Genomic DNA, 13835 nt, shown 5'->3' with positions numbered 1-13835 from the left:
CTGTGCATCTTTTTAGCTAAAGCATGTGTTGATGCTCATTCTGAAATCTTAGTAGTGGGGCTAGAAGCCTGGCTGAAAACCTGTAGTGATTTGTCCTCTTATCATGCCAAGTGAAATAAATAAGTAACGTAGTTACCGATCTAGTCAATTATTTAAAAAATACTGGTGAGTCGGGAAACTATATGCAAATCGGTAAGAAGTTAATTCCTGTTACATTTGAATAATTTGGAAAAAACACATTGGTGCCACAAGTGGTTGAAATTTATATTCTTCTCTCACGTAGGAAACTGTACTGTAAATGAGCTAGCATGTCTCTTGGGAAATAATTGTGCATTTTGCTGACAAGCTGAGGTCTTTCAGCAGAAAAATGCATGCTGACAGTTTGACCCAGTGGCCAATTGACTGATTTCTTTCCCTCTTTTTACTTCTATTTTAGATGCCGAAGAATACCAGCCTCCAATATGGAAATCATACTGTGAGTATACCAGAAATTTGAATAATCTTAGTACCTTACCAGGGTGTCACTGTTAGGTCTTTTCCCTTTCTTTGTTTAGAAAAAAAGACATAAATGTACTAGGTGCTTGTAGAAATTACTGGTTGGGACAGAAGTAAAACCTGAACTTTCCTGTTTCTCCGTGGAGCAAGTGCAGCAGGGTTATGAGTGCCAGACTCTCTGGGTTGCATTACAAGTGTGCAAATCCTGCGTTTCATGGTTTATATGCTGAGATTTTCAGGAAGGATTCCAGAGGTAGAGGTTAATGCTTCATGTGTTTACTAAAGGTCAGGCTTGAGTATACTTGTCTTTTTATATGTGTCACCAAATCACTTTAAGATAATAATATTTTTGATCCTTAGCAGTAAAAGGTTATTTTTGAAGTGGTGGTTTAGAAGTTGGAGACACCATTATCAGTTCTTTGAACCTTCCTGTCTGCCTTTAGAAAAATCTTTTACGTGGAGTGCAGTGCAGAAGTGTATATTTTATCCTCTCTTTTTTGCCTCATTCCTTTTATAGTTTCTAATAAAGCAGCACAGATCCAAGACAAAATATTGGCTTTTTAAACTGTTATTAAAAGTGGCCTTTAAATTGGATCTGTTTTTTAAAAACCCTTATTGGAACTTTAGTGCAACTGTAGCTTTGAGTGTGGATTTTTTTTTCTGTTTTCAGATACGGAGCCATCCTAAGCAAAAGTCATTCCTTTAATTGTGGCAACTTAAAATTCAGTACAGTGCCATTACCAGAAAGGCACTATGAAAAGACAAGGTTCACACTAGTTACATGCATGTGCGTGTATAATTTTAAGGACTTGAATAAACTTGTTGACTTCACTTATATGCAGATTAAACTACCTTGCTGACTTCAAAGACATCAGCTCTATGTTACCTGAGAATGACATTCTGCCTCATAATGGACTGGGATTTTTGCAACCAAAACTTCAGTATGCCAATAAGTTACAAAAAATTGCTTCTCAGAATACTGTTTTCTAGATACCTTTTTAAAAAAAAAAAAAAAAACTAAATACTTTTCTAGATACTTTCTAGATCCTCTAGAAACTTTTGCTGGTATTTGAAGTATTTTGAATGTGTAAGAAAAACCTCCTCAAAAGTCAACAAGAGTGTATTGATTTGAGTTAGACCATTACAGTGTGCTTTGCTGGGTACTTGGAAATAGGTAGATGCTTGATAATATTTTCTCAGAAGAGAAATCTGTCTGACTCCAGATCAGTGGAAAAGCTCCCATTAGCTCCGACGAGACCAGGATTTGAAATGGCAGATGTTTCCTTCTTTTGCAGTGAGGAAGCACATGCAGAGCTTTACTTACCTTCTCTTAGTTGCCCCACTGGTGCAGCAGACAGATCAGGGCATGCAGTGAAAAGGTTTGGCTACTTCTGCCTGATAACTTAAATGTAGTCCAAGAAAACTTTTTTAAAAATTAAAAAAAACACAGAATGAACAAATAAATTATGAATATATAATTTCCTATTCAGATATACATAGGATGCCAGTATTGTGGTAACAGCAAAGTCATGCCCTCAGCATCTGAACCCCGTGAATGAGTGATCTTGGAAAAAGTTACATGGGTCCAAAATGCAGATAATAGGTTAAGATTACAGAGATTTGCTGCTGAGACTGCTTAGCCACAGACATACGTTTTTCATTGCAATGTTCAGTGAAGTATGCTGCATCACTCTGCTAGAAAAATCTCAGGCTGGTAAATTAATTACAGATTTTATGTCCAATGGTCGCATTAATCTATGATGCAATCTACTGCCGTGTCTCATCATAGTTTTAAACTAGTGTATGTATTTCACTCTTAGCAGTTTGTGTTTATTGCCTAATTAACAGTTATTTTCAGTGTATTTTAGCAAGTTAACTTTTTTTAAATGTTTATTAACATTAAGATACTTTACATACAGTTTTGATTCCTTTTGAAGTTGTGGATAAATTTAGGTGCACTATGTTGCCTTTTATTGACTTCATGACCAAGGCTTAAATCCTTCTAACTTTTCAACAAAGGCAGATTTTCCTGTTTATACAGGCAAAGTATTCAAATAAACAGTGTTGCACATATCCAGGGGTAAATGCCAGTCAAAGTGGAACAGCTTTCAGAATCCAAACCTTACTCTTTGGCACTATGTACAAGCTTGTTTCAGCAGTATTTGGAAAAGATGAACACTTCTAATGTGGGAGATCCTCACTTGCTTATGAAGAATTGTTAGAAGGTACATAGGTTTCACAGATTACAAGGTTTTTCAGACTTTTTCCAACAGCCCTGGGACACAGAGAATAAAAGAAATGACAAAAAAAAATTTGTATTACCAGGAAGGGAGTTGGGGAAAAAATTTGGAAAGTTAGTAGCAGCCAGCAGCCTCTTGGCAGTGGATTTGATTGCATTTGTACATAAATAACAGATCCACAAATAAATCCTCAATAACAGATTTTTTTTTTTGTAGTATCATGTTAAGAATATTGTACAAAATGACATTTTGCCTTTTTACCATCACTGAGGTAGGAAAGAAAGGAAGATAAGGATCACAGACGTGGGTTGGCAGGGACTTGTGGGCTGAGCTGTTCGGTCTTCCCACTCGAAGCACAACTAGTTGGCTCTTGACTATTGCCAGCTCTCAATCGGTGCAGACATGGCTTTGTCTAACCGAGTCCTGAAAATCTTCAGGGATGGAGCCTCTGCCACCTTTGTGGGTAACCTCCTCCAGTGCTGCACTGCCCTCTTCCAGCAGAATCAATCATCTGAACCTGCTTCATGTGACGAGGCAATTCGTTTGACTGCTCGAACAGCACATTCATTTTTTTACTTCCAGCTACAGAGCGTATGTGCTGGGGTTTTCAAGAGATACAAAACCACTCTTTTCCTCCTTTTGCCACCGTTGAGATTGGCATGTGCTAAGCAAGTCTAATGTCAATGCCACTTTAATGTTTATTTGCATTATTTAAGTTCAGTACGTTGGTATGAAGCAATGTGGCGAGGTGCAGAGCATCAGCTGATGTCATGCTTCAGCTCCTTACAAAGTTTCCCTGCCTTCTGCCCTTCAGCAAATAATAAGCACAGTGTCTGAGACTCAGTTTTGTTAGAAATTAAGGCTTTATTTCAACCAGACACTTAGGTTCCTAATTAACAATGTGAGTAATCCTGCAGAAATAGGACAGCTCACATTGTTCAAGCTCAGCACATGGATAAATGCCCGACTGAGATGAGGCCGAGGAGACAAAACTAAGGAACGTTGTGAAATGTTCTCAGAGGGAAGACAGTGTGTGTCTTTGCAGCTTTATAAAAGCTGTGATAGGAATTCTTCCTCTCTGCTGCAGCATCACTGAACAGTAGTCATAGGTGAGTTAAAGGAGAAAGCTTAAGTTCCTGACATGCTTCAGAATGAAAAAAGTATGAAGAAATTGGTGGTAGTCCTTCTTCCCTGGCAGGAGAGGAGTAAGTGCTGATTTTTGCATGTCACCTCTTTTGTTACTTACACAGATCAGATTTTGGAATTAGACAGTTCTTTCTAAAACATTTTGTAGAATTTCTTTACTCATCCCATGGGACAAGACTTGTCCTCTAGCAGGAACAAAAGAGAGAGAGATATTCTAACTAGTCACTTTACATCTCAAAGAAATGATCCCCTAGAAATGGAATAATAAATTAAATTTTTTTAACTTTATAAGTTCCCAGGTGATTGTGATGCTATGAATGCTTGCAAACTATCTGAATTATGAAACTGATAAAGATGCTTAAGGGCCAATTAAAAGCTACTGGATTTTTCTATTGCAGTGATGCATTTTGGTTTAATATTTGGTGTGTATTATTACTGTGCATTTAATTTGCTTCTGATGCTGAACAAAAGCTACTCCCAGTGTGATGCTGTTGTCTAAGCAGTAATAATACCTTCTCTTTTTGCACGCAGTTGACTTTTTGTAAGGTTCATTTTCCTGGGGCTAAAACAATCATCATTATGTTTGAGTGTCATCTTTTTTATGGTCACAGTGGGTTTGTCTCTAACCTGCCTGACAGTTCTAAATGCTGGAACAGACTTGGTTAGATGTCAATCACTGCTTACCACTGTATTAAACAAGCGTGGTTTTCTATTCTTTTGGTTAACTGTATCCTTATACATTGGATTCCGGTTTAAGATTTTCAGAGGTGAAGGGGGGAAAGTGAGACAGAAAGGCAAGGCTTGTTTGTCATTCCAGCAAATAAGTGAGGGCCATGTGCTTTCCGAACTCCTGACCATCCCCTGGACACTGCTGAGGTCTCAGCAATGTCAGCCAGAGTGTGAGTGCCCAGCACTTTGGGAAAAGTATATAATGAAATCGGGCAGAGCTGCAGGATGTTCAGCGCTTCTGAAAATGAGGTCACTTAATGAGGTGTCTGCGCTCATTGGAACTTAGCTGTAGGGCACGTTTTTCTCAAGTCACCTTAACCATAATATTGCACTTGTATTCATAGCCCATTAGCGGGCTTTCATATAGCATTCATTTGAAGCAGAAACAGGGGAGAACCTTTCCAGGGAAGAACACAGCTTTTAGTAGGGTCACACTTGCTTTGCTCCTTAATACCTCAGTCTGTGAGATACTGCCTTTTCCTTGTTTTTCACTTACCTGGCCTTTCACTGTTTTACCTCCTGCACCCTTGCCTTGCTGCATGTCTTTTCTGGCTATCCTTGGCTGCTGTGTTCCTGTCTGGCTATTCTGGCATTTCTCTCCTTTTGAGCTGTTTGGCTTCCCTTATCACAATGCCAGGTGGTGCTTCTCAGTCCTTTCTTTCTGTTTCTCATCAGTCCGCTCCCTCTGTGTAATGGTTCTGCACCTCTCTCCAGTAGTTCCACTGGTCTGTCCTTCTGTCAGTTTAATGTCATTCAATTTAAAGCTCATATGGCCCAATCTCAATTCTTTCTCTTTCCCAAGAAGCCATTTCCCATTCAGGACGTTTTCTCTGATTACCACCATTCACAAGCTCAATCATGCTTGTTATTTGGGCCATTTTCTAATCCTGCATACTGAAGGCAGCATATAATTTATTATTATTATTTATTTGAATTTTTAAAATCTTACTACATTTTCCTCCAATGCATTTCTAAATCAGATATTTTCGCAGTTCAGATAACTACACAGATTAAGTACCCGTGTCTCTCTGACAATGACAACAACCTTTTCCAGTCTATTCCAAACAGAATCACAGAATGTTAGGGATTGGAAGGGACCTCAAAAGATCATCTAGTCCAATCCCCCTGCCGGAGCAGGAACACCTAGATGAGGTTACACACGAAGGTGTCCAGGTGGGTTTTTAATGTCTCCAGAGTAGGAGACTCTACATCCCCCCTGGGCAGCCTATTCCAGTGTTCTGTTACCCTTACTGAGAATAACTTTCTTCTCAAATTTAAGTGGAACCTCTTGTGTTCCAGTTTGAACCTATTACTCCTTGTCCTACCATTGGTTGTCACCGAGAAAAGCCTGGCTCCATCCTCGTGACACTCACCTTTTATATATTTGTAAACACTAATAAGGTCACCCCTCAGTCTCCTCCAATCTAAAGAGCCCCAGCTCCCTCAGCCTTTCCTCATACGGGAGATGCTCCACTCCCTTAATCATCTTTGTTGCCCTGCGCTGGACTCTCTCCAGCAGTTCCCTGTCCTTCTGGAACTGAGGGGCCCAGAACTGGACACAATATTTCAGATGTGGTCTCACCAGGGCAGAGTAGAGGGGAAGGAGAACCTCTCTCGACCTACTAACCACCTCCCTTCTAATACAGCCCAGGATGCCATTGGCCTTCCTGGCCACAAGGGCACAGTGCTGGCTTATGGTCATCCTGTTGTCCACCAGGACCCCCAGGTCCCTTTCCCCTACACTGCTCTCTAATAGGTCATTCCGCAACTTATACTGGAACCTGGGGTTGTTCCTGCACAGATGCAATACTCTACACTTTCCCTTGTTATATTTCATTAAATTTTTCCCCGCCCAACTCTCCAGCCTGTCCAGGTCTTGCTGGATGGCAGCACAGCCTTCTGGCATGTAAGCCACTCCTCCCAGCTTGGTGTCATCAGCAGACTTGCTGATAGTGCACTCTATTCCCTCGTCCAAATCATTGAAGAATATATTGAATAATACAAGCCCCAGTACCGACCCCTGAGGCACTCTACTGGATACAGGCCTCCAACTGGACTCTGCCCTGTTGACCACGACTCTCTGGCTTCTTCCCTTCAGCCAGTTCGCAGTCCTCCTCACTACCCGATTATCCAGACTGCACTCCCTCAGTTCAGCTGTAAGGATGCTGTGGGAGACCGTCAAATGCTTTACTGAAGTCAAGGTAGACCACATCCACCACCCTGCCATCGTCCATCCACCTCGTTATGTCCTCATAAAAGTCAATGAGGTTGGTCAAGCATGACTTCCCCTTGGTGAAGCCATGCTGACTGCCCCTAATGACCCTCTTATCCTTGATATGCCTTGAAATGGCACCAAGGATAAGTCATTCCATCAGTTTCCCGGGGATGGAGGTGAGGCTGACCGGTCTATAATTACCCGGGTCCTCCTTCTTGCCCTTTTTGAAGACTGGAGTGACATTTGCTTTCCTCCAGTCCTCAGACACCTCTCCTGTTTCCCAGGACTTGGCAAAGATGATGGAGAGTGGTCCAGCAATGACCTCAGCCAGCTCCCTCAACACCTGTGGGTGCATCCCATCCGGACCCATGGATTTATGGATGTCCTGATTGCCTAATTGCTCCCTAACCCAGTCCTCATCAACCGAGGCAAACTCCTCCATTTTCCTGACTTCCTCTGGGGCCTCAGTAGTACGCGGCTTGTTAACAGAGTTGTTAAGCTGATTTGTCTTCCTTGCATTCATCATGAATCCCTGCACTGACTCATCCCACTACATCCTATCAGCATCCAGTTTTTTGTGTTTGCTTTTAAAGTCTTTCCTATATCTGCCCTCTCCCATTAGTCATTCCTTCGTTTTGTGAAATGCTGACTCTTCTCCCCACCCTTGCTTTTCCAGTGATATCAGCTTCAGAGATCATTTTGGTCATTTCAGAGAGCTCTTTGCTTTTCTTATTTCTTATAAATGCAGCACATTACAAGATAGGTTTCATATATATTCTTCAGATCAACTTGTTTTACACTAGAGCTATCCAGGTTATCTTAGAAACAGCTTCACTAGCTTGATTTGCTATGTCAGTTAATATTTAATTAGTTTGATTATTGAAAAATAGGATTTTTATGAAGCAGGATTTTTTTCAATTAAAATTTAAATGAATAAGTAGGGGAAATAGATCTTTTAAATAGGAAGCAATTATATTATTGCAATATTTTGAATCCGTAGTGTTCCTTCTCTCTACTGGAAATGTATGAGGGAAGAAAAAAGTTACTGTTTTCCTCTCAAATATGTTTATTATTAAGTATCAGTAACCTGCTGAATCAGTGGTTATGCTGATTTCAGACATTCAGAAATGAAATCTAAAATCCTGATATTGGACTCCTGCATAATCAAAGCGTTAAAAAACGGTCTCTGATTTTTGAAGCAAAATTTTCATGCTTTGCTTGGCAAGTCTTTAGGATACACAAGTCATTTGATCAGAATAGAGTAAAAGGAAGGCTTTGAATCTTGCTTCGTCACACAGCTGAAAGAAGTAAGAAATACCACCAGTTGTGATGAATCTTGTGCAAAAGTAGTGGGAGTTCTGGTGGTGTTGAATGAAGCAGGTTAAATCCAAAGCCTTACTGCAAGTTCAGAGCTGGATCACATCCATATGCATTACCACGGATAGGGAATTTAAGAAATGAACGCTCTTTCTGTGCCCCTCCAAGGAGCCATGGATGAAGGCTGGGTTGGGAAAAGGAGAGGTTATGGTTTCTTCTGCTTTGACATGGGTGGAGCACATGGCCCCCAAAGCTTCCACATCCCCTGAGTGACAAACTTGGGTGCAAGCCAAGGACTTCTCTGCTCCTCAGCCTTCATCACTCCTAGCCCCATTTAAACAGAAGGTGCTGAAGAGTAACACCTACCATTTCAATTCGCTTTCTGCAACAAGGCTCCTGTGCTTATCAAATCTACAGGTATTTATATTCCTCATGTCATCTACCACCTTTTGGGGCATAATTCCAAGCTTCACAAGCATTGCAAAGAGCCCCATACTAGAAACTTGGTCTTTTAAAAAAATTCATAGCCATGACATGATCTTTCCAAACACAAGAAGGTCAGCATGAAGAAGGCCTTTCTCAAGGGAGGCAATCCAAACCTCTGGGATTTTTACTGGAGTTACAGAGAGACAGTCTGTCTGCACTGGAATTGATTACTGTCATTGCATGTCAGCTTCCTCTCACGACTCGGGTGGAAAGGAAGGAGAGGATCTCATTAAATACTTGCAACAGAGAGGCTGGGGGCTAGGGTTCAGCAGCTACCCCCAGCCTCAGGTCTCTCTCCTCCAGCCCTCAGAAGATTCACAAAATTGATCCAGGGCCATTTGAATAGGGTGTAATTGCTCTGAAAGGGATGTTTGCCTCCTTATCAGTAATTTCCAGCAAATCTTGAAAGAAATCATGAGATTGTGGTGAACCCTTTCAAACATGCTGAACTTTTTTGTGGCCTATCCATAAAAGCGCTGGTGTTGCTGGTAGGTATCCTGGTTTGAGTTGTTACAGCACGGTATACACAAAAGTGAGATTTTATCCTGAGATACTCCTAATAAATCTTTCTAGCTTCTCTTCCCTGGTATAGAAATGTAGTAACAAGTACAAAAGGAGATAATACTTCTTAAAGTCAAAACAGTGATCACTTTAGCTAGTTTGCAGGTCAACAGCCAATTTTCATATAAGTGACTTAGATTCACTGAAATACCTCCGTTTGCTCTCCTTTTCTTTACATTTGCATTTTTCTCTGCAGCCTCTGGCTAAAAAGACTCATCTGAATAAAAGTTTGTGTATGTTGCTGTCTTCTAATTATCTGTACATTTTTGTGTTTGACAGTGTATCAGTTGCAGCAAGAGGCACCACGTCCCAAGAGAATCATCTGTCCTCGGGAGGTCAGTTCTTTTGCTCTACCTTGTTAAATCTGATGAATTGTCAGCAGCGTATGATTACCGAAACTCTTTTGTACAGTCTGTGGATAGTATTCACTTTAATTTTCCCAAGCCGTTGTTTTTTATAGTAATTTTTTCTTAAGGTTGATTAATTAAAGGAGATTAATATTTGCTAATTAGGCATGGGGGCCTCGTTCTACCACTGGAAGTCCCTTCATTAGGCAAATACCCATTAACCGTTGCTTACTGTGCTTTTTTGTATACCACCTAAAGTTTTGTGTTTTCTTGTCAAAATGAAGGTATATTTTCTTCCTGCATCTGCGGGATACTCTAGTTTGTTGAATGCATTCTGCCAAGGATTATATTCAAGTTAAAATAGTGAACTGATAGCCTTAGATCTCAATTCTGTCACAGAAACTTTAAAGATGATAGGATATTAAGCAATCTCTAGGCCTGGAGTTTGGGCTGAGTCATGTTGTCTCCTTGTTTTCTTTTTCTGTATCTCTCCATTTCTACTTAGTCAAATATGTCAGTTCCTCAATCTGCATGGCATAATCGTAATGGAAAACGCATGTAGATGTCTCTGCTCAATCAATAAAACTGTGATCGCTTTATCTTCTGTAATGTCAGGGACAAATTTTGTGCAAATAGACATGTAATACTAGTAATAAATGCATGAAGTGATTACACAAGGTATAAAAGATGATGTGAAAGAAGACAGAAACAGCAGTTCATCGGCGTGATGTATAGCCCTGTTCTCAGACATCATCCAGGGCCCCGACCTGCTTCCCACACCGCGCACCCTCTGCAGCAGAGCCCCAGCACAGTGGCTGTCAAATATCAACAGATACAGTCTCGGAACAGCTTTGTGTGGGGCGCAAGGCTTTGTGCCAAGGCACGGGCAGATTAAATAATTTGCCCGGGGTCATGAAGAAGATCCATTGCGAAGCCAGGAATTGAATCCAGTATTCCTGAGTCCACCAGGCATCTTAACTCAAAGGCAGTTGCATTTGTTCTTTTTCACATGTCTAGGGAGAGCAGAGTCTTGGCCTCACATGGGCAGTCGTCAAGCCCTGTTGGTTTGGGATGGTCCCAAGGTGTACCCGCAGGATCCTAAGAAGGGCAAGTAAAACACTGGGGTGGGTGAGCCCTCATGTCATCCTTTCTCTCTGTCAAAGTCAAGGCTCAGGAAGAAGGAGGATGCTGTAACCCCCTGGGACTCCAGTGCATGTGTGCTGGAGGGTTTTAACAAGACCTTCCTCCCCAAAATTCTCATACACAACAAATTATACCAGTCTTCTTGGCTGGTATTCTCGAAACGAGAAGACATTCAGGTTTTTACTAAACAAACATCAGGTGACAAGTATTAAACTAGTAGTGCTGTAGCTCAAAATAGTTAAGGTAAACAATTTATTTACTTCAAGTGCAGCCTTAGAGGAGTTCCTCACCTTTCCCACTTATTTTATTTTATTTTATTTTATTTTATTTTATTTTATTTTATTTTATTTTATTTTATTATTTTATTTTATTTTATTTTATTTTATTTTATTTTATTTTATTTTATTTTATTTATCTTTTTCATTCTGGAACTACTTTGAGAAAGAACTTGTCTTGAGAAAATCTGATCAATAAGCATTGAATACTTAGGAACCCTTGCCTACCTTTGTGGGGATACAAGTGACTTAGTCTGAATCAGTTTAGTCCAAAATTCATAATACTAACTCAAAGCACTTTTTAGCTTGCCTCCATGAGTGAAAATTTGGGTCAAATTAATACGATTGTATTCATGTTTTAGAAATAAGATTATATGCACAAGTGGAGTAAATGTGCAATTGCAAACTCTTTGTGACTGTGCTATATTGAACTTGTTTTCTTAGACTCCTGAACATGTTATATACAACTGAAATTATCCTTTACTCCCTTTTTCGGTGTTTAAAGACCATGCATATCTAATTCCTATTCAGACTGTTTACAAACATTTGCAGAAAGAAACTAAGGTCATGTTATATTAAGCATATGAGTATGTAATTTGCAGAGCATCACATAACAAAATAAGTTTAAAAAAAAAATCCTATTTATATAATTTGGGTTTGGTTCTGACTGATGAACTATTTTTAGAAGCTCACTTCACAGACTGAAGAGAATGCTATTTTGATTTGTTTTGTTTGTTTGTTTTAATTATCTTAGACATCTGAAGAGGCTTTATTCAGGTAGGAATATGAAGCAGTATGAATTCCCAAAAATGTGATCTTTGGTTGACTTCTTGTAACTTGGATTTTGAGTCTTTGTGTAGATCGACTATATGTGTTCACAACCTGGTTGCTAGAAATACAGATTCTCTGACATAAGCGTCAAAAACTAAACACACTACTACACTGATGATGTGCTCTATTTTTAGACATAATTGAAGAGGGTGTCTTGATCCCTAGATTGTTCCTTGTGGTTCATATTGTTGGTTTTATATAAAGTAGAACTATATATTGGTTTTATAGAGAATCACAAATTATTTTAGAGAGAAAATTTGGCACTGTATTCTTATGCCACCCATTAGCTTTATCTTAACACACAGATTGTAAGACAGGTGGGTTGTTGTTGTTGTTGTTGTTGTTGTTTTTCTTGATTCTAGTTTGATTTCAGTGTAATCTGATGATTGTATAGTCTTTCTTCACTAAAGGTTGTCTCTTATTAATCCTAAATTTCTGTCAGTTACACAGAAAAATCTCAAAATCTAATTTTGTGTTATGTATGTGAAAATATATTACTCTGCAATATGATTGTTATTTAGTATGCAACATGATGCTTATCCAGCAGCTGGAGAGCAGATGTCAGCAGGATGTGTGAATGGCAGTGGAAAGATTTATCTGTCCATGTACATATCATAGGAACTAGACTTTGTTGAGGGTGTTTTCTTGTATAATGTAGGAGTCAAACTGTTTCAGACAAATGTAAAAATTGCAAACAATTTTAAATCCTTCATGCTTATGGGAAGATGTCTTTTATTCGTAACTGCCAAATTCTGCACTGTTTACAAGGAAATTCAAGCATCTGCTGCAAACAAAATTTGTAACAGCAACAGATAAACTTTTGAAAGGTTGGGTTTTTGTTTCGTTTTTCTGGAGGTTGTTTGTTTGGGTTTTTTGTTGTTGTTTGGGGTGTTTGTTGGGGGGGGTGGGGTTCGTTGGTGGTGGTGGTCTCTTGACACTTGGCGTTTTCACAATTCCTCCATCTTTTCCATTGCTGTCTTCCACATTTTCCACATTCATTTGCTCTTCCATTACCTTTCTGTTACTCCATAGTCACAAGAGTTTTAGCCTCAAATCTTTGCAGTTCTACCATCTGATTTGTCTGGGTTTCTTGTTTAACTACACTATGGAGACAGAAATTGCCTCTCCTGATACGCAAACCACCCAACTAAAAGGTGGGACTGTAAATAAAACATGAACATTTAAATCTTTGTGTCTTTGAACTTTGCTATCATGATTCTTCTTTTATTTATTTTTTTTTTCCTGCATAAATATCTTGTCAGCAAAAGCAGGTAATTCCTGCAATGGGAATCATATTGAGTGAGCTGTTAGGGCTTCAGGTACCTAACGGGTTTTAATTAATCACCACTGACAGCGTGACTGGTGTGAATATCCTACCTTCCCAATAACTTTGGATTTCTGCCAATACCCTCATTTGTAGCCATATTCCTTCCAGCAATGTTTTAATGATTTCTTTTTTAAATAGGAAAAGTTTTGTTTAAAAGTGCCATTCAGGTGGAGGAGTAGCTTTTAAATATTGTGCAAGTGTGATCATAGGCACCAAATAATCATATTTGTGAGGAAGTCATATTATAAAGCATCTTTTAGGGTTTATTCTACAGAAATGCTGATAAAAAGATTACACTCTCAGAAAACCATTCAGGCATTCAACTTCATGGTTTTATTTTAAAGTATGATTTTAAAGAATTCTTAATTTTAAGAAGTACTTCAGTAGTAGACTACTCAAAGTTAAAATATCTTTTAAAGAAATGGAGTTGTTACTAATTTGAAAGGATCAAGGAAGGATGGTGATATTATTTGGGAACATTTTTGATTAAACAATAGGCTTGTTACAAATTTCCATTGAAGAGGGAGTGAGTGACCCATGACTCTTGGATTACTTGAGTAGAGTCATTCAGATATTCATACCTGTGAGTGCTATTCCTGTTCTGTTCCAAGAAAGCCTTAATTGCTGACTATAATTTTTGAGGCTGTGTGTTTGTCTGCATTAGACCTCACATATTCTTAACAGAGTCTTGGCCAAGTCAGTGTCAGCAACATTGAGAAACTT

General features: G+C 39.3%; 1 protein-coding gene across 1 annotated transcript in view; it reads left to right on the top strand.

Annotated features, from left to right (window-relative positions):
* Positions 1–13835, top strand: part of CHN2 (chimerin 2) — a 165566-nt gene that overhangs the window by 67741 nt on the left and 83990 nt on the right. The window contains exons 2-3 of the mRNA XM_082044108.1: positions 437–475; positions 9469–9524. Coding sequence (XP_081900234.1) covers positions 437–475; positions 9469–9524 — 95 coding nt within the window. The remainder of the gene's footprint in view (positions 1–436; positions 476–9468; positions 9525–13835) is intronic.

This window comes from Streptopelia decaocto (assembly GCF_964273445.1).
Source record: "Streptopelia decaocto genome assembly, chromosome: 2".
Taxonomy (NCBI): domain Eukaryota; kingdom Metazoa; phylum Chordata; class Aves; order Columbiformes; family Columbidae; genus Streptopelia; species Streptopelia decaocto.
This window is presented reverse-complemented; position numbering and strand designations above follow the sequence as displayed.